General features: G+C 30.3%; 1 protein-coding gene across 2 annotated transcripts in view; it reads right to left on the minus strand.

The window, feature by feature from the left end:
- LOC108562605 (inactive dipeptidyl peptidase 10) overlaps positions 1-24,536 on the minus strand; it is a 74,088-nt gene that overhangs the window by 5,030 nt on the left and 44,522 nt on the right. For both annotated transcript variants that reach the window (XM_017921008.1, XM_017921007.1), the window contains 4 exons: positions 15,826-16,039; positions 3,486-3,580; positions 1,600-1,727; positions 901-1,276 (listed from right to left, as the gene is read on the minus strand). In XM_017921008.1, coding sequence (XP_017776497.1) covers positions 901-1,276; positions 1,600-1,727; positions 3,486-3,580; positions 15,826-16,039 — 813 coding nt within the window. The remainder of the gene's footprint in view (positions 1-900; positions 1,277-1,599; positions 1,728-3,485; positions 3,581-15,825; positions 16,040-24,536) is intronic.

The following is a 24,536-nucleotide window of genomic DNA, read 5'->3' on the forward strand; positions in this document are numbered from 1 at the left end:
TCGCACACATGATGGACGATTATTGAGCCCTTAATACCGTACAGTCCGTCGCATTCCGCCCTATCTCCACGCTTTTTCGCTTTAATCCCCTCGATAAACTGAACTAATATTACTTCCAATCTAATTCAATCAACGAAAAAAATAAAACGAGAACATTAACTTGGAAGAAGCCTTCTGTATCGAGAAGTTTTGGGGTGATGTCCTCTATAGACTTATTCCACTAGGACTACTCCAGTTTCAAGTTACACCGAATAGTCCATCTCCAATTGCCGTATAGATGGACGCGTTGAATGGAGACGTATTTCCGGAGCGCAGATTTATCCATTACGTGGATACACGCACGGTTTTGAAAAGAAGCTTTTAATGCAAATTCCTGTTCAGCAAAATGCTTTGTATACAGGTTTTCGAGAATAATTGAAGGCGGTTAATACGTTTACAGTAGAGGCGAGTTCAGTTTAGCTGCCGGATAATAAATTTAAGCGCATTAAAGCGCTACGTGGACAACATGAAAATTGCTGATACAATGATACAATCAAGTTACTTGCGTATTTTGACAGGGTTTAAACCTAAATATTTAATGATTGCTTGGAAATTTAATATGTTTTTATAATGAATAAGTTTAACACAACATTCTAGAAATATTTGATTTGGAATTAACTGCTAAAGAAATGTGTTTTTGCTAAGTTGATTACATTAATAATTGAATGGACAAAATTTCAAAGATTTCCAACAAATGAAACTGATTGAAGTTTGATCTTGAAAGAAATTTAAATTTTCATAGACTTGATTTTAATGTATAACATTTACATTAAATATAATAGATATTAAATACAGTTGTAGATTTATTAATCTTAAAAATATGTTATGTGGTTCAATTAATTTTGTAAAGTCAGAACTAACCTTGGGATATTTAAGATTCTTGATCTTAGGATACTTAGCGGCAGGATTCCTGCTGTCGTACCAAGGATATTTGTAATCGCCGACCAGCGAGTTGTTTATGGTCAGATAAAGAAGGTACATGCCATCCGGTGAAAACCACACAGTGTGTCCGGTATGCAGGATCTCTGTCTCATATAGCCAATCGGGAACGCCGTTCCTTACATCGGCATCTCCGTCCATAGTTATCCTGCATACCAAATCCTTCTGGATCCTCGGCTTGTAATAGATATCGTTCTCGTAGACAAAGACCACAGACCTTCCATCCGGCGACCAAGTGGCGTACTGCAGATGGGGCGCACTCTCATCTAGCTCGAACGGCGATAAAGGCCTTTTAAAACTGAAATAACTTAGTATTACAATACGGAATCATGCAAGTAGTTCCAATAGTAGCTATCACCAGAAATGCAATTATGTAATTTCCATACAATTCAAATTCAGGTTGTTCAAAGAAACGACATTGGTATTCCCGGAGCAATTTTAGCAATAGAAAAATGATAGAAATACACATAAAAAAACATGGAAATTTTGTTGCGAATTGCGTTGTTTTCGGTCGAATTTGAAAATTCTCTTTGAATTGTAATTGCATTCGGGAGTCACAAAACCCGCGACAATAAAAAAAATCGGATTGCTCAATTTTTTTTATATGAAATGCGTAATTACCTTGTCGCCCTTTCGTAAATATAATATCTGGCAAGTCTGCTGTGCTCGTGGATTACGATGACGTCCGTCACAAGAAGCACGTATTTCAAGTCGTTCGATATTTTAAAATCAATGGCGTTGTATTGTCTCTGAAATTAGAAGCAACATAAGTTATAATATATATTTTATACATTTCAAACACCAGTGTTTCCCAAACCTTTCCTGCAACGGAATACTTCAAAAATTCTGAAATCTTCACACTTTGTCTATTTTGTATGATAGGTAATAATACATAATCAATAAATTTATGAAAAAATATAAGAAAAAATATTCATTATTTATGTAGTAATTATTTTATTCCTAGTAAAAATATCTATTAACATTCGCGGAACATAGTTGGGGAAACCCTGATCGTCACTATGAGACATATATTTTTGTCATGTTTACCAACAAATTTGTACACTATTATGTTGGTACACTTGAAATATATGTATGTCGCATGTTGTCAAATATATATTAATAATTAAATAAATAAACAGTTGGCCTTCCTGCTCAAGTAATTTATAATTTGTATTACATAAATAATAAACCAAATTCTCAGAGTATGTGCATATAATAATAATAACCAAATAAAAAAATAAATCTTTCTTTTTTTCATTCAAATTGTTATCGATTAGCAATTAGATAATAATAAAATGCAATTAAAGAAATTTCTGTGCTGCTGAAAATTGAAGATAAATGTATTAACAAATTGCAGATAAAATAAGAAAAACATTCCATCAACTATAAATAAACTATGGGCCACAGTCTTTGCGCCCTCATCTAAATAATTATATTTACTGAAAAATATAAATAATATTTAGGTATAAAGATCTCAGCCAAAACGTAGCCAATACATTTATTTAATTGAAATATTATTAATAGTAATAAAATCCAACTACAAAAATTTCCTTTCGTTTAACCATTAACTACTCGCTACACCACATGTATTATTGCCAGACGAAGTGCATAAATGATTGTATTACGACAAGAAAAAACTTTTTCATGTTAACTAATGCTTTTTTGCATACATTAATATAATAATTTCTGAATGAGAATTGTCGTCATTACTCTGTATATAAGCGTGAGTGGAGGTATCGACATCATCTGCTTATACACCCACACTGGAGAGCAAGAAAGAACATGCACAAAAACAACTTCTTTGTGCCGCAATCAACACAATATTGCACCGGCATTTAGTAAACACTTTGGGCATAGGTTAAGTTAAGTGTCATAGAAAAATAGAATATAGATGTGGTATCATTTCTTAGAAAATTGGTGTACTTTTTACACAGGCGCGAGTAGTTAAATCTTAAGAAAATGCCTTTGATATATTACATTATTTTATGAAATAATTAAAATAAATATAATTATATTGATTGTTATATTTCATTTAAAAAAATATTTAAATATACAGTAAGAAGCATCATTAAAAATAAACTGTCAAGTAGGAAATCCGGTTCTGTAGTATCAATGTGCTTTTCTTTGAAGCCAAGTGGACTCGTTATTACATGGGGATTTGTTTCTAGTGGATTTGTTTCTAGAAGTCAGATTCGAAAAGCGCTCTGGAATTGATCCGAACAGCAGTGTCTGTCTGCTTTACTCGTGGATACGTTCAAAACATTCAAATTGAAATAAGTGTATACAAAAACGAATTGCGTAACGTTATTTATATATAATCGCGTTAATCTTCTCTATAAATCAGAAAGGTGTGTATGTTTCTTCTTCGTGCTGAAAAAGCTAGTTTTGTGAAACTTTGTTTCGGGTAAGGGTTGTACGGTAATTTGGCGACACGCTGCCACCTAACTTTACGCAATTTATCTTGAAACTAGTAAAACGACAGAATAAATTCCCCCAATTCTACTCACAAACGTAATGTTCGTTACTAGCACTTCCGTCGTCAAGTTTTCAGCATTGTACAGCGTTATCCCGCCGTATCTGTCCCTGTACACGAACTCAGTATCTGAAACAATAAATACATATTATTAATAAATCATTATAACACACAAAAAAATAATTGATCACAAAATTTAATACAAGTAATAAATATATTCATGTTTTTATTATTAGCAATGAAAGGGTTTTTGTTTATTTACAACTTAATGAAATCAATATTTTCAATAAATATGTTTAGCCCTCTGTGGGCTAAAACTGACGATTATTTAAATAAACTAGATTAAAAATGTGTAATACTTTACGAATGAATAGATTCACTGGATGTGGATCCACTGTAGAATCACTGGGAAACAAAAAGCTTGGAAAAAATTACTATAAAACTAATGGTGGATACGCCGGGCTACATACTTTTCAAAGATGTAATTTAACAAAGAATATAGCTGTTCTATTATCATATTTATTGTATTCAAATATAATAATTAATTAAATTCTATCTAAAAATACAAAATGAAAAAGTGCAGTATTTTATTTAATTGATTATGTAATTATATAATAATCAATAATATTAACGTGGATGCGCCGGGTCATAAACTTTCAACAAACGATATTTAACAAAGTTATTGCTCAATATGTATTCTATATGATAGATTTTAGTAAATAAAAAGAAAATCAGAACTTTTTTCTTCACCCAATATTATGTTATTTCTTTTGTGTATGTATTTATGATTTATTAAAATAAATTTAATTTTTATTAAATTATATTTCATGAAAAAATATAAAAATAATATTATTTAATTTTATTACTTATATTTTATTTACGCAATAAATGATAATTATTAATACTCTTGAGGGATAAAACTTGAAAATACTTCTTATGAGTACAGTAAAATGAATTGCAATTGACTTGAAATAATCGGAATTCTACAGTATTTGATTTTATTTTTACACGATTTTTTTAACTTTAAACAAGATCAAATTGGTTTATGAAAGTTACATACTTAAAGCCAAACGCTTTGATGTAAAAAGATCAAAATAAATCAAAGAAATAAGTTATTTGAAAATATAAGTATATAATGCAATGTTACCCATATACAGTTTCTGAATAAGTTCAAAAGTAAACGTAGTTATTAATGACATAATCTAGCATATTTTTCTTGTACATTTGAATCTAAAATTTACTTATTTTATGTTAAAACAGTGGATTTTGTAGTAAATAAAAGTATATGAATAAAACGAAATTTTATTCATATACTTTTTAACTGTAGTTTCTGAATAACTTTCAAATTTCAAACGCAATTATCTATGATATACTTTCATTTTTTTTTATAGCTTTATGTTACAATTAATATTATTATTAAATAAGTCAAACAAATAAGTTATTTAAATCCCTTAAAGTTAAGATCCGCAATTCCTTTTCAAGTTCATTTTCGTTGCTTCAGGGTCTCCCATAAGGCTCACTTCTGTTCCCTTATTACATAACCTTTTTTGTTGTGATTTGTATAACGATACATAACCTACAAATCCTGTACAAAACTCCTTGTTCACTACTCGCCCTCTTCTCCCAAAACCTACTATATTCTCATCGCCCTCAGTAATAAATCTTAGAATCTAGAAATCTTCCTAGATTCAAAGCTAAATTTCAACTCCCACTCCAAGCAGTTAAGACAAGGAACTCCAATTCACCCATTATCACACTTACAAATATAAATCAACTTGCCTTCCCATCTTCTTTTGTTGATTCACCCTTCTTTCCCAATACCGAAATCCAGTCCTAAAAACACTTTTCGTAACCTCACCAAATTGCGACATCCTAATAATCCTCTAGATTCTCTATTTCTCGAAACCCAAACATCCATCCCAAATTTAAGTGGTATATTTAACCCTTTTCTAATACCTAATATATCTAAATTGGAGTTCTCGTAGTCCTCAGATGTATATATTTATTTCTTTTTCAGATAATTCTTGTATTTTTATATATATTGCATCTATTTTCTTATATTATTAAATTTATCTTCTTCATCAAAGTCGATCCTTTGGTCAGATTATTAATGTTATTATTTTAGAATATTTCTTATAAATTTATGTTTTTTCATAACATTTATATTTATTTTCAATCTATATTCTTGTATCTGTCCAACAAATTATTATTATTCAAAAAAAGTTTTAAAAAAAAAAATATAAAATGTAATTTTACTAACAAATTTTTCTTTTTAAACACAAACCGTGGTTCGTAGATAACTTTAAAATTGTAAACGTAATTATTCATGCTGTACTCTCGCATAATCTTTTTTTTTTTGCATAATTTCATTTGCATCTCTTTTTAATTTAGATAATAAATAGCTTTATTTATGATACACCCAAGTCTTTGTAACATCAGGGTATAAAAAAAAAGTGAAGGGCTCGTATCTAATTTTGCTCAAACATAAATACGAAATAATTTATTGCGGTGGAACACATAAATATTGTGTCCAAAGAAAAGTGATTCATTTAATCCAAGTTTGATGGGAACTATAATAGCTGCAATAACAAGAGTTTTCTTTCTATTTTTTTTTTCGTTCATTCGCGGAAGACGATAAATCACGAAGATCTGAGCGAAAACTTATAGCGATTTCGAGCACACGTCGTACACAAATTAATCGACGGCTTACATTTATTTATACATGGAACATATTTTCCGCTAACTCGTATTTAATTGAAGAATTATGAATGAAAACTCCGGTGGATTGGAAATAAAGAATGTGTGTAAACTGCGTACAGGGTGGAGGAACCAGAATATCGTGGGGTCCATTTTGGCGGTACAAACATCCAGCCGTAGTCATGGTGACTACGAATCGATTGCTTATAGAACTGTTATCTGGGAGAGATTCTGCACCCTGTGTATACCCCCATTATTTCTTCTGAGATCGCACACTTCGGCGATTCATTGTTTTCAACCCAACCGAAATTTTCTACCAGGCAGATGATGCACGTAGTCGTCGTAAAAGTGCACCGTTTTAATGTCGCTCGTAAAACGTTGGCTGCGTTTAGAAATAAACAAATAAAAACTGGGGAAACATGTCAAATATGAATGCATGTGTGATGCATTATATAATCGAATATTAAACGGAATATGTTTTACGTCGTTGATCGTAAAACTTCCTGCAAGTCAACTTTTATTAGAATGATTTGAAATTTTTGAAATTGCTAAGAAAAAAAAAACGTCTTAGCTTTTTAAGTTATAAACAATTCAGATTGACAGTGCATTCTTCACTTTACATTTTAGAAAGGATAACTGATGTTTTCGTTCATGACGAAAATACGTAAGTTATGTTTGGAAATCTATTTATTTGAAATAGATACAAAATCCACTTTGTAGATGACATCGATCTCTTAAAGTACGAAATTTATTAAAGATTTCGAGTCACATTACTAAGTACTCAATCTAGGAAAATTCTCAATATATTTTCTATAAACATAAACACATTCATCTTACCAGTTTATTTTTGCACTTTGCAATATTTGTATATATATAATAAGAGTATGTGTAACGAATGGAATAACGAAGATTTACTTTGCCGATAACAGTAATTATATTTTGGAAATGCATTTGCTTCTTATAATTTTCATTAAACTAAATTGATAGGAAATAACAGTAATATTCATAGAATCGAATTGCACCAATTTGTAAATGTATGTATTGTACAGCAAATTAATACATTTATTTCATACATTTCCTAAGTAATTGGTAATAAATGTCGTTAACTAATAATTGTGTAAAAGTTTCCTAATTTGGACCAGAGCATATGTTAGATCATAATTTGACCTGTATAGGAAAATGATGTCTTAAATCAAAGAGACATATTTCTTAAAAATTATGTAGTGATGTAAAATATGTTGAATTATTTATCGAATTTGCTTAATTTAATAAATAAGTCCACTTAAATTGCAGAAAAAATGAAGATCCAAATGTTTAAACAAATACTGTTTTTTGTGGTTTTCTTGCTTTGACCGATAATCATTTATTAAATGTTTACGTTTTTACCATTGTATTTTTGAAATATCAATTTTAATATTTTTTATGATAAAAACAGTAACATTTGTTCATCCCACATATTTTTTTAAAATATTATAAATAAAATAAAAAATATTGTTCAAATCGTCCAAATTAGAGGCGACTAATACGATCTAGTGGGCGCCGGTTCAAATACTGGTCCAGCCAGGCCCTTTGTGAGCCCTTTCGGTGAAATGAATGAGTTCCAGCATATGGACCTTCAGCCAAGTCGATGGACAATGACAGTGTTAAGGAGAGCAGCAGATTCACAGTGAAAGGAAATAGTGGAATCACAGAGCATCAATATACTACTGAAGTTAACCTACAAGACGACAGCCAACCAACAAATTAAAATCTAATCATCATAATGGTATGAATCTACCGGGAAAGATTATCCAATTAATGTCAACCCTGATCTTAAATTTCCTCAATGTTCACATTGATGAACAGATTGTGAATAAAATTATACGACATTCAAAAAAATGGTCCAAATTAGGCAACCATTTCATGAATACGCTTTAACTGCAACATTGATTACTTTTTGAGCACGCATATCAAAGTAGATTTGTGTGACCGATTGCTGGCCATTATCAAGAGAGTAATTCGCTTCTCTTTTTTTACTTCGACTGACTTCATTTCTGGAGCATTCCGGACGTTTCCAATTTGCTTTCTGGGACGCTCGAGTCGCCAAACGTGATTTTGATTAAAAATACTATAAGAGACGTACGTCTCCTTATTTGTTTACAAAAAAGAGATCTGCAAGTGGACGATCGATTGATCTAAAAATAAATATGGAATATGTTAATAGGCAAAAGTCAATAAGGAATCCTATATGCCTTTTAATTATATAAAGCGCACCGACCTCGAAATCCCTTAACCATTAGACTAATTTACGTCTGGATGAGGATTGGCTTGATTCGCATGCAGAAATCGCGCTTTCATTAAGATTATTGCATACGAACGCTCGATATTTTCCAAGGAAAACGCCTCTGTTTCAGCAGTTCTCATCAATAACGAGATCTTTTAGTATGCGTTATATTATATATTTATCTAATTGCCTTCAATGTATATATAACTTTGAATTTTTGCATTTTTATTTATGAGTTTGATTTACTACAGATTCTACTTTAATATTATATATTTGTTGGAAAATACATTTTTTTTTTATTTAAATAAGTTTTCTGAAAATTTGTTGAAGTAAAAGTCCAGTAAATCTAAAGTTATAGAAAGGAAAGCAATGGATAAACGAGTTTATTATTTAATACTAAAAAGTTTTCATTTACTCTGATAAGCAGTGAACGAATATGGAAGTAAGTTCGGAGAGAGCGTTTCTAATTAATAGGCCGATAAATCTCGTCGATATCAGCCTTAATTGGAAATGAATTTTCCCCCATCGGAAGAAGCCCAGAGAAAAGTTGCTCGATTATTTGAGCAGAATGAAAAAAATAAAATAAAATAGAACGAGAACGGAATAATAATACTTGGATGAGGAGGAGAAGGGTGGAACACTTGAGGGCCAGGTGAATACAGGATAGGATCATCGATTCGGTTTTCGCATTTTTAAGTGGTTCCACATCGGCACTAAAAGGCGCGTTTATTCAAGAAAAAAACTGCTTTTATTTGCACTACCAGACGTTTTATAACTTCTTTGTTTTATGCATCCCAGCTTAATTCCCACAGCTTTTTACACGAAGCTTGGTATTTATATAACATTTTTACCGAGTACAATTACATTACACCTACTTTGTCGACTTTACAATTTTCTTAGCGCTCTTCCACTCTTCCATTATTGGATTATATCCCATACATCAGCAATTTTATTAAGTATTTCTAAATCTTACAAGAACACTCAAAACAATTTTTACTAAATATACAAAGTAATTTTATTAAGTCTTTTTTAAAACAATATTAAGAATTTCTATTTTTTTACACAAAACGTATCAATTCTTAACAATTTTAAAAAGTCTAATCTAACATTAATACTGTTAACAATTACATTTTTCAGAGAAAACAGTAATTTGTGCTAAATCTAATATGAATATTGGTGTAATAATTAATTTATATTTTTAATTATAGTATTATTGATTATATTAATATCAAATTTTGCATTAAAAAATTGTTCAGAAATACAAAAAAAAAATCACATGTGGAGAGTCCAATATTTATTTATTTTATATCCTAATACTTAAAGTACAACAACAATGAATGATTATTTTTTAAATCAGATGTTAAAGTATATAACCAAAATGATTTTTTTTTTTAACTTTTTTATGGAAAGTTCATTAACGTTTTTAATTGGAATAGTTTGCAGAACGGAACGTCGTTTCCTTCGGTAACTTTTCGATTAATTGCGTGTTGTCTGTTAAGTCTGCGAGTTATTAAAGGAAGTGGGCAAAGCTTTCGGAGATGGCCATACCGAAGGGCTGAATGTTGGGACAGGGCTGCTTGATTCATTAAACGGAAATTGTCGTCAGGGCGCAGCGTTTATATCAAAGATGGATTGAACCGGGAAGCAAAAACAAATACTTCGAAGTGATTTCGCGTCTTTGGCTTAGCGGAACTCGACGAACTTAATTACTTTTTCAACTTTCTCACAGGAAGTAAGTTTCCAATTGATTTATTTGTATTTTATTTACAAAATTTATTGGACAACTGCAATCAATCAATTTTTCCTAATGCTTTATTTATATTTAATTATATTACTTATGCTGTAGCAAAAGTAAAAAAAATGGAAATAACAGCTTCAATTACTTTATAAAATAATATGTGAATTTTATGAGCTGTAAAAATAGCATTTCAGTAATATGATTTACAATATTTATATTTATTTATTAAAGTAGTAAGAAAAATTCTACAAGATTTTTGTGAATGTTTTATTGAAAATACACTTTTATAATTGATGTAACACGACGGGTGCTTCGTGTACGGAAGAAAATACAAATTATACAATATCTTCAAAGCCGGTTGGGCGTGAGTTTCTGAAGGTTCTGGGCGCCAACTCCTTTTTATGAGAGGAAAAACTCTAATAACTGCTTCCTTCTCCGACGGTGGGCCTTGTCTCCCCGAAATTTTGGATTTGTTGTATTTATTGATTCATTTTAACGATTTATTGAGTTTTATAAATAAATAATAGATGCAGATGTCACCAATATGGAGTTAGAATTGTAGTTCGGGTTTTCATTGTTCGGATTAAATCATGGTTTTGGGACACGAATTGCAGGGATCGACTGATTCATTGCGTCATTCTGGTGATGTATTCGTATCTTGTTAGCATTGCTTTGTTTCGTTTTGTAATAATGTAACGGTTTCCCCCAGAGAATGCTGCAATGCGATGAGACATTCGAATGAAATGGAAATGCAATTTTTCGATTGCACGATCATTTGATTTTTATCCACAAGAAGTTGTTTCTGGCAGCGGATTGCAGCTAAAGGAAATTAATGAATAAAAACGCATGAAAAACAATGGATGGACGTGATGCGAATATTAAAAAAGAGGAGAGTCCAGAAATTCTGCACGGAGTTGGAGTTGGGTGGAGGCGGCGGCGACGCGTCGGACATGCTTTGTAAATTCCCGGACGTCGCGACGCCCACGGCACGTCGATTACAAGCCGTGCTCGTTTTTCGCAATTATTGAAGCCACACGGTGCGATGGGATAATGGATGAATATAATATGTATACGAATATTTGCATGACAATGAGCAAAAAGGGGGAAAAAAATAAATGAAAATGCTAACGTAATGTAGTTGTTAATAAAACAAGTCGCATGCAAATTTCACCAAAAACTGGTAGCTGTAATCTTTGGATCTAGACATTCATTATCATGTTAATGCCATACTCTATTTTCTCCGCCACCAACATTATTCTCTTCGCATTAGTTCCTCGCAGCACCTAATATTGTTCGAAGGTTGATAATGGAGGATTTCGATTTAATCATCCTCTGCAAACATTATAATTGCTGCTCTGTTCTGCACCATATTTCATATTTCCCATATTCTAGTTTGAGCCCTCAGATATTTTAATTATATTTCATATCCTTTTGAACCAGTCTTCCATTAACGACATTACAAGCTTCGTATAATGCATTTTCCTTGTAGTTTTCATTAATAAAATACTAAACAAAATTACCAGTATTCACAAAGGATAAAGTAATAAAGCTTCAGATATTTTCTTTATAAAATTATTTACTATTTAATTAAAATAATAAAAAATAACCATTAATGAGTACATCAATTATATTTCAATGTTATTATAAACATTAGTTAAAATTTATACCAAAGCTAACGAGACCCTCTTTAATCAAATCTAACCTTACCTAAATTAACTTATCATATCCTGAAATGTAACCTGATACAACCTAAACTAATTGACTGACTTCATCCCCGTTAATTTCAATTAACCTCTCTGAAATAATACAACTAAATTCAGGAGTATCCTGGAATTTCAAATAGAAATAACGTAATTCCAATGTTTCGAACGAAACTGTAAAACTGTGTTCACATTTTTTTTTTATATTGCCATCGGAATTGATGTAAACTGGATAAGTTGGAGTTGCTATCTAGTGGAAACGAAATGGAAAGGAAATGTAATAAATGGAGGCTGAAACCGAAGGAAAATAAAAAAGAAAGCGAAGCGCAGCGAAAGAAGCGACTCCTGGCAGGGATGAAGAACGGAAAGCGGTGGGGAAAAAAGATGAAAGATGGAAGGAGGAATGCTCTACGAAAAGAGATAAAAAAAAAGAAAGTGGGGCGAGGTGAGAAAAGAAACTTTTTGAATCGGATGACCGAATTACTACAAATTAGGGTTCATTGCAGTTTAAATTTTCTTCTTTGGAAATCCTTTGAAATAAATTCATTTACTTTATTTTATAACCAATAATGAATTCCAGTTTGTTAATAAAGTTAATAAATAGACTGTTTTTCGATTGCATTTAAACATTTAAGAAGAAACATTTTAAATCATTTGATAAAGTTATTGCAAATTACAGAAGTAATTCCGGTTTTTGTCATTTGAAAAATGATTATTAGTTTAGTGTCAATTTTAACAAAAGTTGATGAAGAATGAAACAAAGTCGTAAATGATCTGTAACTGTGCTAGAGATTACAGAGGTCAAAAGTATTACACACAACAACTCAAAATCACTTGAATCTACTGGACTGAATTACTTCATAAAAGTTCATACTATCAATTTGATGGTGTAATCCTAATTTTTGTGTATTTTAAGCTGCAGTTTAAGGAACTAAAGATGAAAATTGAGATGTTTATCAATCAAAGAAAAATGACCAGTATTGGCAAATTATCTTCCACCGAAAATAAGCAATATTGGAACTTAGTTAGGGAAGTTGTAACATCAGATTACCATTTATTTTGAAGTTTTCAAAACCCTTTAAATTCTTGACTAATTGACCTGAAATCGCACTTAGTTCAGTTTTTATGATGAAGATCATCGGATAAAATGGATAATTTATATTTGATTGAAGTTCATACCCTATATGCATAAAAAGAGTTTTATTTCACACTGAAAAAAAACTGAATCAATATTTGATGCATTCAATAATAAACATAAACAGTGTTATATAATAGACATTCTTGGGAGTACCAAAATATGATGATCTGAAAATTGCTACATCAAAGACATTTTTTTTGTCCTGAATTGCTAAATGCTCTTTGAATAAATTACCATCATCAGAAGGATCTTATTATCCACTTCATTCTTTCGTCTTGCGTCTGGTTAAACGCAAATCCTTCGATCCTAGGTGCTGCGACGAAGAGATTCATAGTGGAAAGTCCATCAACGTAATTGCACGTTCGTATTTTCTTTTAAACCAATTTATCGGAGACATTTTTCAAACTTGAACGTCGCATAAATCTCAGCCCGTTTTAAATTGACTTTGCAAAGTGTATTATTTTATACTGGGTTTAATTATTTCGCACAGAAAACCATTTAACCTGTGAATCAATTAAAAAATAAAACAAATTCTTTCAATTTACTTAACCATTTTATAAAATGCGTTATTTGATTGTGGACTTAAGGAAACTAAATGAAACGTACAATATATGTATCAATTTATTTTTTATGTGAGATTCAAGTAATCAAATAGAAAATTTATTACGAACTTTAAGATTTTTTTTTCGTTGTTTTTGTCTTTTATAGATAGACATAACTAGATATACGTGATCCGATTTGAAGTTGTGATTTGTGATGCAACTGACAGCGGATGGGCGAAAAATGCGTTATCTTCTAAAGTGTAAAGCCTGTGCTGCCCGTTTGTAACTGGAATTTATCGGGTAATAAATCCTAATTCGGATTACACGTTTCAGCGAAAGAGAAAAAAATATAAATTTTTTGTTTGGTTTCATTGCTTTCGTTCTGTTTGCGACAGGCTGTAGGATTATGTACGCCTATCAAATGTTACGGAATTTATGAATGCATAAAAATCGATACAAGATGAAAAGCTAAATATAATTAGGTAATGTTAACTTTAACTCTTTGAGGGTCGGTGGTACACGCATTGAACCTACTGGGGCATTATTTTAATTTTATAGCAAATGTCCAGGAACGAAGAAAAACCCTTTAATTTGGTTGCTAAGTCAAGGGAAGAATTTTGTAATTCAATCTTTAATTCAGTTGACGAAGTTCTCTTGTCGTGTCCCAGGGATGGTTTTCTGGACCCTGTTGTCCACTTTTTTGTTGTCGTCGTGGAGTCTCAGTTGTTGGGAATTTAATGAAATTCGTTTGGTTTTACATAACTTTATTTGTTACTTTCCTCAATGGTACACAAACTTAATGGTTAGAGACAGCACTTTAATACTAGAAATTTTTGGCCCTTCAAAGGGTTAAATTTGTTTTTTTTTAGATACAGTTCTGATCTGTGATTCAATTTTTTTTTAGTTATTAAATTCGAATCAGAATTAGATAATTATTTCATTATATAACTACAATAAGTCTACGAAAATTACCGATATTTTATTTTACCGGTAAATCGATTAACCGGTTTTTTTATATTAAAAATTTCGTATTACATAATGCACATTGTATGGCATTGATACGTAACAAACTGTAAGCTTACTGCTGAAACGTGTGCGGTTTAATCCCATTTTCACCATTATGTTAATTATTTCAGCATGCGTATTATGTAACTATGGATTGAGTAAAGGTATGGGTTTCAATAAATCCCAATTAGCGGTAATTGCATTGTCATTTCGATGCGTTTCGTAAATTATGTCATAAATTATGAAAGATAGTTTCTATAGAAAACAACAACAAAAATTGTAAAATTTTCGTTGTTAAAATTTTGCTTGAATTCTAAATATTAATTAAATCAAATTGTTAAATTGTTTTATATTTAATTAAGACAAAGCATTGGCATTAATTAATATTGAAATTAATTGATTCAATGTTTAATTTAATTATTAATTTATTAAAAGGTGTCCCAATATGCACCGACATTTGAAATTTGCCGCCATTTGTTTCGCAGTAAAAGCAGATTAGAGATTTGTATATGTTGTCATTAGTAAACATTGAGGATAAGTTATGGAATAATACAAGATCCAAGAACGCGTAGAATAATCTTGTTATATAATGTTTGAGAAACACTGCTTTACAGAATCTACAATTATTTTGTTTAAGTACTAGGTCAAATTCATTTCCACGAAAAGAATAAAAATAAATATTTCCCAGATAAACAAATATTTTGTTTTCCATTGCTAACGGTGTGCAGATGACGTAATAATAAAAAAAAATATATGCACGTTTCGTAACATAATAAAAACATTCTGCTTTTGTTTTTATTACGCCCGGAAGCTTTTAGAGATGTGACGTGTTTACAATTTCAACGAAAATTAATGTTTTCGAAATGCGTTGCGGTAATATCAAATAATAAATATTATATCAATAATAAAAGAATGGAAAACATAACGTTTAAATATTTATAATTAAATTTCCGCACGGAAATCCGGTAACAATGCATAATTCAAATTTTATTATTAAAAATATTGCGTATTTTTTCGCTTGCAAAAGCGATTTTTTTTGTTAGAGAAATTCATCTCGCGCGGAACAGTAGGGGACACTTTAATGTATATTCCGCTCACATCATTTTCCGCTTAGGATTTTATTAGCTCGAAGCTTAATGTGTGTGTGCGTATATATATGTTTTCGGTGGGGTTTTTATTATGTTATGCGAGATGTATCAGATTAGGGAAACGTCGTGGGTTATTGCATTCGTCCATCCCTAATGACGTAACTCTATTCCAAATGCATGTTCTATTTTCTTGTCTATTTTACCTGATATCCAGGAGCCGTTGAAGCGGGCCGGAGGCGGCAGTTTTATGAAAATGTCCTCCAGACTGGGTTTTCGACCTTTCACCCTCGGCCCTTCCTCGGGCGGCGAAACTAGCACGATGCTGAAGACAATGAGACCGAGAACGGCGATGATCACCAGGAGGGCTATGAATATTCCGCGCCAGTTCCTCTCGTTCGGTGAACTGACAGCCAACTCCTGCAACAGACACAGAATACAGGATTAAATTAAAACCGCAGCTCTGTAGGAACAAGCAGAAAAACAAACAAAAATAAATAGAAGAATAGAACATTTCACAGTTCTGATCTGTAATTCAATTTTATTTTTAGTTATTAAATTCGAATCAGAATTACATAATAATTTCATTATATTATTACAATAAATCTACGAAAAATTTCGTATTACATAATGCACATTGTATGTGTGTCAGGCATTGATACGAAACAAACTGTAAGCTTACTGCTGAAACGTGTGCGGTTTAATCCCGTTTTCACCATTATGTTAAATATTTCAGCATGCGTATTATGTAACTTATGGATTGAGTAAAGGTGTGGGTTTCAATAAATCCTAATTAGCGGTGATTACATTGTCATTTCGATGCGTTTCGTAAATTATGTTATAAATAAATTATAAAAGATAGTTTCTATAGAAAACAACAAAAAAAAAAATAGTAAAATTGTAGAATTTTCATTGTTAAAATTGAATACAATATTAAATTAAAACCGCAGCTTTGTTTAATTCGTAGAAACAAGCAGAAAAACAAACAAAAATAAATAGAAGAATAGAACATTTCACAGTTCTGTATTTCAATTTTATTTTTAGTTATTAAATTCGAATCAGAATTAGATAATAATTACATTATATTACTACAATAAGTCTACGAATAATTACCAATATTTTAAAATGTAAGTTAAAATCGATTAACCGGTTTTTTTAAATTAAAATTTTCGTATTATATAATGCGCATTGGATGTGTGTCAGGCATTATTGATACGAAACAAACTGTAAGCTTACTGCTGAAACGTGTGCGGTTTAATCCCGTTTTCACCATTATGTTAAATATTTCAGCATGCGGATTATGTAACTTATAGATTGAGTAAAGGTGTGGGTTTCAATAAATCCTAATTAGCGGTGATTACATTGTTATTTTGATGCGTTTCGTAAATTATGTTAGAAATAAATTATAAAAGATAGTTTCTATAGAAAACAACAAAAAAAAATAGTAAAATTGTAGAATTTTCATTGTTAAAATTGAATACTATATTAAATTAAAACCGCAGCTTTGTTTAATTTGTAGAAACAAGCAGAAAAACAAACAAAATGAAATAGAAGAATAGAACATTTTCCTACTTATAATCATAACCGAAATGCGATATAATATTTCGTTGTACATCACCAAATATTTATCAATCATAATTGACTCGCCCGTTGATTGATTGGTCCAAAATGGAAATATCCCTCTGCAGGATTTATGACGCTATTCCCTTAACAACTGCATTAGCATAAACCCGACTCGAGGCTAGACTGGTTTACGGAATGGAATACAGTTCAGTTCCAAACATTTTTTTTTTTATAATTTTGTTTCTTTCAATTGAAGCTACTTTTGGTTCCAACAAAGAGTTCACTAATTAAGTTAAGGCCAAAGTAAATACGCTGTTGATAATTGGATCAAAGGCGAACTCTCTTTCTCTCTTACAGAGATTGCGATATTTCACTTAGAGTCGGCAAATCAATGCACTTATTTGAAGTTTTTCTTCAAAGGTAAAAATTCAATTTAACTCTTGCAACGAAAGCAAAGCCACTTTATATAAAATAATACCATTTCTAATTTACTCATTCATTTTACTTTTATATACAAATAATATAATATGTAGAATACAATTGCAAATTCAAGGCAAAGAAAATGTTAAATAAATAAATAAAAACGTATTTTTGCTTATTTTTTTTTACAATTTATATTATTTAAGGCATAAATAATTCACAACACTGAGGACAAAAGAGCGCGCAGTAAAAAAATCGCGCAGGATAAATATAACAAAAGCGCGCATGGCAAATGTAATAAAAGAGCGCAGTAAAACATCCACGCAATTAATTCACTGTAATGTCTTAGGTTGGCATTAGGTAGGTAATCTTTCCCTGTGGATAGTTACCATTATGATGATGATTTTAATTTTAATTTGTAGGTTGGCTGTCGTCTTGTAGGTTAACTTCATCACCGAGAGGGCTCACAAAGGGCCTGGCTTGACCAGGATTTGAACCTGTGCCCACTAGATCGTGGGTAGGTTCGGCTATAGTCACCCTCTCATGCATTTGACGTGGTTGTTATATTATTTGTGTATTACAAAAATAATTTTATTTTTATTTTGTCCATCAAAAAATAGTTTATTTTTTTAATTTTCAAACCGGAATAGTGATTACGAACTGATCGAAGCCGTACTATGCGAGGTATTATTGCATTTGTTATAAATATATATTTTAGAAAATCTTTTAGAAAAAAAAAACAACATTTACAATTTTTTTTAATATATCATACATGAATTAATCAATCAAGGTTTTTCTTACTTCCTGTAGAAATAAACAATTAATGATACATGATTCGATTAAAAAATGGATAAAAAGAAAAACANNNNAAAAAATGGAACAAAGTTTTGGCCAGGTTAATTCGACTGTCGCTCGTAAATTACAAAGTTCCTGCCCGGAGCCACCCCTCAGGAAGATGCATGATAAAATGTGGCATCGTAAACCCAGATCCGTTCATACTTTATGCAACGTTCTTGTAAATTTCACATTCACAAAACAAAACTAATGATGAAAAACATGTGTATTCAAATATAAAATCAATGCTCAAGCTTGGATGTTTTGTTTATTTTATGTAATTTTTCTTGAAATGTATTATTGATTCGCGCTTGAATACAGTTTTTAGAAGCGCAACGTAGGAATTCACAGGTAATTTTCAATTATTTTACCAACTATTACAGTAGTCCAATTAGTAAGATTAAGCTTAATTTAGAAGTTCCACCATATTCACCTGATAGTACGTCTTTAAATCGTTACTTTCTTAAGTCGATAGAGCATTTACTTCGTAAAAAATACAAATTTTGAACAAATTTTAAATCACTTGGAGTCATATATTAATGAAAAACTACCTGAATTTTGTCTCATTTTTTCTAAGTTATCAATAAGTTATTATACAATAAATTGTTTTTTTTTTCAAGCTAAACGTAATATAAGCTTCTAAATATAGACATTCTCAGATATTTAATTACCTTTCCATTTTTTTTTTCTTGAAAACCTCAATATCATTACAAATTTGTACCATGCACACCGCACCATCTATTAAACTCCCAGGATATCAATATTGACTTGCAGTTTAGGTAATTAACATTCAAATTGACCGAGGTGTCGAGTTTGTATGTTTGACATACTTCTCAGTAATTGCACTATATTTTACTGTACGCTATTCGTGCACTATTAAATTACAAACCATTGATGAGGCTGCACCCTTACTCGCAGTTCGTAACTAACATATTTATTACAGCGTATACACTTTCTGCAAATAGCACACTATATTTTCCATTGTAAAATGTAACAACGAAATATGTATACTATAATCAATGTAATTATCTGACTACGTTAGTTTTTTGTTTATTACACAACACACATGTTTTATGCAGCGTAATCCATTAGATTTGGCGATCCCTAAAACCAGACTCACGAATTAATAACTACCAGATAATAGACATTGTATTATATGAAGTCCCATTAACTAAACCACTAATACAAATAGGGGCGACTAATAGACAAATGGTTAAGTCGCCCTACACACGATTCCGAGGGTTCGAATCCTGGTCAAGGCAGGAACCCTTTCGGTGCTTGCAGCAATAAGGCCATCGTTCATCATGAATGGACAATCAAATAAAAGAGGTTCTAAATATGGACCTTCAGCCAAGTCGATGGACAATGACAGATACACAGCAGTGTTAAGGAATTAGTGGAATCGCAGAGCATCATGATGACAAAGCAATATGATGACAAAGACTTTCATTGGGAAGTTTACCAAGAAACAAATGTCTACCGGCATTAGATTTTATTAATATTCGCTGGAATCAGATTGTAATTTAAATTTACAATGACATAATAAAAAATTTCATACAAATTATTGTATTATAACTTTCATTAAACAACAGTAATCATAATTACAATTTATACGAAAATTAAAGATTTATTCACATTTTTATTTATTTATCAATTAATACTTTTTAGTTGATTTAATATATTAAAATTTAATAATTAAAAATAAAAAAAATGATTATTTTTCAAAAATACTGAAAAAATATGATGGCAGACTTTCATTGGGAAGTTTACCAAGAAACAAATGTCTACCGGTATTAGATTTATTAATATTCGCTGGAATCAGATTGTAATTTAAATTTACCATGACATAATAAAAAATCATACAAATTATTGTATTATAACTTTCATTAAACAACAGTAATCATAATTACAATTTATACGAAAATTAAAGATTTATTCACATTTTTATTTATTTATCAATTAAAACTTTTTAGTTGATTTAATATATTAAAATTTAATAATTAAAAATCAAAAAAATGATTTTTTTGTTTTGTTTTAAAATCAAAGTTTTTGATAAGTTTCAATGTCAAACTTAATAAATATCGAATGATTTTACTTGGTAGATTAGTTAATAGTAGAAGGCATTAATCATTGATATAGTTTGCGATGAAATTACGATATGCTTCGCAAAACCGCAAGACGGGTTTACTCAGTCCAAAGGATTAGTGGATTAAATTATAGATACACGGTACATTATCAGAACTAATCCCAAATATAATTTCGAGGATGATTGATATTTGCAAACAGTTAAGCTTAGTTATATTTAGCAAAGGAAAATGCAATTAAGGGAATAGATAATGAAATGATTTATTAAATAATTAAATAATATATTTTAAACAAATATATTTGCATTCAAATTATTTTTTTTTATCGATATTAAAGTATAAAGACGTTTAGTGTGTAAACTTCTTATTTTTTTAAACTTTTAAATTGACAATTAAATATACACTGAAAAGTGAATGTTTACAACTTAAATTCTATACAAAGAGATATTTAAGTATATTTAGCGACACTAATCAAGTGAATTTTTAATATATATAAAAAACGAGAAAACCGTCATTTCTCTGTTATGTATAAGACGTTAAGTATGTGTTTTTTTTTTCAATTTCTACAGCTCATAGCAGGCGACTCGATGACAGACGAAGATGTATGTAGGCTTGTTGGAAAAGCAAAATATTCAGTTTTCATACGAGTGGTTGATAATGTAACTATCTTAAGGATTTGTCGAGAAAATCACGGCACAAATAATGGCATAAATTAGCTCATCTTCGGTTTATTTTTGTATTTTGAAAAAGAACATTCTAAATTATTTTAAATTAAGAAATGAAAACGACTGAAAAATAGAATTAAATTATACACAAAACATATGTGGGTTGACGTTAACATGTCAACAGTGATTTATACTAGAGGCAACAATAAGCATTTTTATAGACTGTATTTTATTGGTTTGTGTGCGATTCAATAGTTCTGTTTGTTTCGCATCTGATGTAAATTTACCCGAGGTTATTTCAGGTTGAATTGATCGAGAATCTCGATGACAAACACACGTTACTCACGATATATTAATAAACTGTGATTTATTGTATTAAAAACATGTAGTGCAAAATGTTTCCTATAGTCCGGTTCCGCCAATATCCCGGACTATTTGAATCTGAAATAATCGTGGAAAAAGAAAAATATGTTTTTATAATTAAATTTTATTTGAGCAAAATAGTTTCTTTTGAAATGTTTATTACGGTACTATAGTGAATCTAGATTGATCAAAACCGCACTATGCGAGGTATTGTATACTATTTATTCAGATCTTATTTTTATTAGAAAACGAATACACTCATTTTGTAAATTCTTTAAACTTTTAATTAATGAATGCATTTGTGCATTTGGCTTAATTAATTATTATAGTATCTTTTATGTGAGTTCAGGTTAAAGTTTAATTAATGTAATTAAACTTGATAACATGTTTAAGTTTAATTAATATAAATGGTCAAATGGCAAGGGATTTGATCTGGATTCTAAACCTAACATTGGTTGTTGTTAGAAGGGATCCAGTTAAGTTAGTTATATAACCTCGAGTCGTGTGAAAGCCACAATAGTATAAATACTGCATTGTAAATTTGACTATAAATACTAATGATATTTAAAAACAATAAGCCTATGCAAATAGTATGATTTCATTCATTATTTAGATAAACTATGAAACTTTCTGCAGTATTAACTACATGTTATTTTTCTTTCTAGTTCCTCATTTATTATTATATTTATTAGTATATTAAATACTTTATTCAGTTTTTAAAACTCCGTTACTCGCTTGGCGTCTGCGAGACTCCGTTAAATATATCGTTGAGGAAAAAATAAAACATATTACATTCTAAACATGTTTATTTTCTAAAAAAATCTTTGCATCTGCTTCAAGCATTACTCGCATGACGTCTGATAGACTCTGATAATAATATGTCTGATTTCATTGCTAATTTTCGTAAAATCTCGGCATCTCCATCATCAGTCAGTATGAAAAAGGTATACAAGTAGAGGTTGCTCACCTTTCCAGTATTAAAAGTTATGGTAGGTTTGTCTCACAGACGCCGTGCGAGCAACGGAATGTTATGACATTACTACTTTCATTAATGACCTTCATTGAAATGGGCTACTGGCTTTTATATTATACTGAATGGTTCATGATGTAATCACTTAATGTTCCATTTTCTCGCAATATTTAGGACAATAATTTTCGAAACTCCACCCAGGGATTAGGCGTGAAGTAATTTCACGTGCCTCTGCTTCCGCCACAAAAAAAAATAGGTTCTTATTACGTCCGGTCCTTCGATAAGTGCGGCACTAATTGGATGCCATTAAAAACCACACAAAATAAAATGAGGACAAAAAGAAGCAACTAAAAAAATGTGTAAGGCAATACCTTTATTTGCTTTTCATTAAGTGCCGGTTCACACGTTTATTTTTATTATCATTTCGTAGATTTACCCAATCACAAATTCATAAATACAGTCTTCAAGAACTTTGTTAAAAAAAAATGTACTGTTAAAAATGTTAAATAATGTATTGTAATTAATGCAAATGTTTAAATATATAAAACAATTCTTATTAAAAAAAAGAAAGTTTAATTTTATAGGAAATATACTTCCGTTTTTTTTTCTTCTTTGGTTAATAAATATTTATACGAATACATTTTCTGCAGGATCTATTTATAAATATTTCTTTTTTACATAAAGAACCTTGGGTTAAATGCGCGCTTTCATAAATCACTTACGAAAATTGATTCATTTTATGAGCGTCTCTTTATATCTTAGAAATAAAGTATACTACTACGATATTTAAAAAAAAAACATTTCCGAAGAAAATATATTCTATTCTTCTCAAACTTTAAATAGTATGCATAGTAAAATATACGTTTAATTCTAAATGAAATATGGTTCAAATGAAAGTTTAATACATATTTTTATTATTAGATTGAAATTTCTTATTATTCAATAATTACAGTACAGTGGAACCTCGCTTAACGAGCAAAATTAATTGGAAGAAAAAATGAACGAGTGACGATGAGAAGATTTTCTTTATCATCTTTGTATAAAGCATACTATACTTTGCAAATATAAATTATGTTTGCTGTAAATGCAAAACACAAATGTATTGTGTACAACCATTATTATAATATATAAACACACTATGTTCGCTTTTTTATATAAACAAATATTAAAAGTACATCGAGACTTCCAACAACTCCCCGAATTGATACAAGTAATATAAACAAATATAAGCTCACTTCATCGTGTGTAAATTGGAAAACAGTTCCTAGTGTCAGTGGTCATTCTAGTTGCATCTTAGTGTTGTTTGTGATCACAAAATTTCCAAAAATTTGTAAAATGTAATAATACTCTCATGTCTCCTAATAAAAAGCCAAAGAATAAAAAGAACCATAGATATAAAAAGCAAAATCATTAAAAATCGAGACCAAGTTATACTTTTTTTCTCCGCCATGAAACGCATTATCGTAATGTACATTAGTTAATATAGGAAAATGTGTTAAGCGAGGTTCCGCTGTATGTGTAAAAAAAAGTACGTGTAAATTAATATTAGGTCAGTAAGTATGAAATGTTCGATTACCACAAGTACCAACTTTGACACTCGATATCTCTGTTAATACACTTTAAAAATTACTCATGTTTGCGTAGCTACTTTATTAGAGTTTCAGACTCTTGTTTTCCTTTCTGATTATTTGTCAAATTGGTTTTTGCAGATTAAATTTTATAAACCATGGATAACTCAAAAAATCGTAAAAAAACTTTTTTGATAACACGAAGAGCCAACGAAGCGTTAGGCAAGATGAACATAATAGTACCTAGATGGTTTCAGATCTGGCTATTTAGATCTTCAAAATGAAGGTGCATAATGATGAACTGAAAGCTGCATAGGAATCTCATAAATTTAAAACTACGCGTGAATTAGCAGTAAAATTTGACGGTTTTTTTACAAATAAGAAAAGTTACGAAGCTGGATAGATGGGTTATTCACGAATCAAACGAATATCAGACAATAAATTGTTTCG

Source organism: Nicrophorus vespilloides, unplaced genomic scaffold (assembly GCF_001412225.1).
Source record: "Nicrophorus vespilloides isolate i.1.1-1 unplaced genomic scaffold, Nicve_v1.0, whole genome shotgun sequence".
In the NCBI taxonomy this organism is placed as follows: Eukaryota; Metazoa; Arthropoda; class Insecta; order Coleoptera; family Silphidae; genus Nicrophorus; species Nicrophorus vespilloides.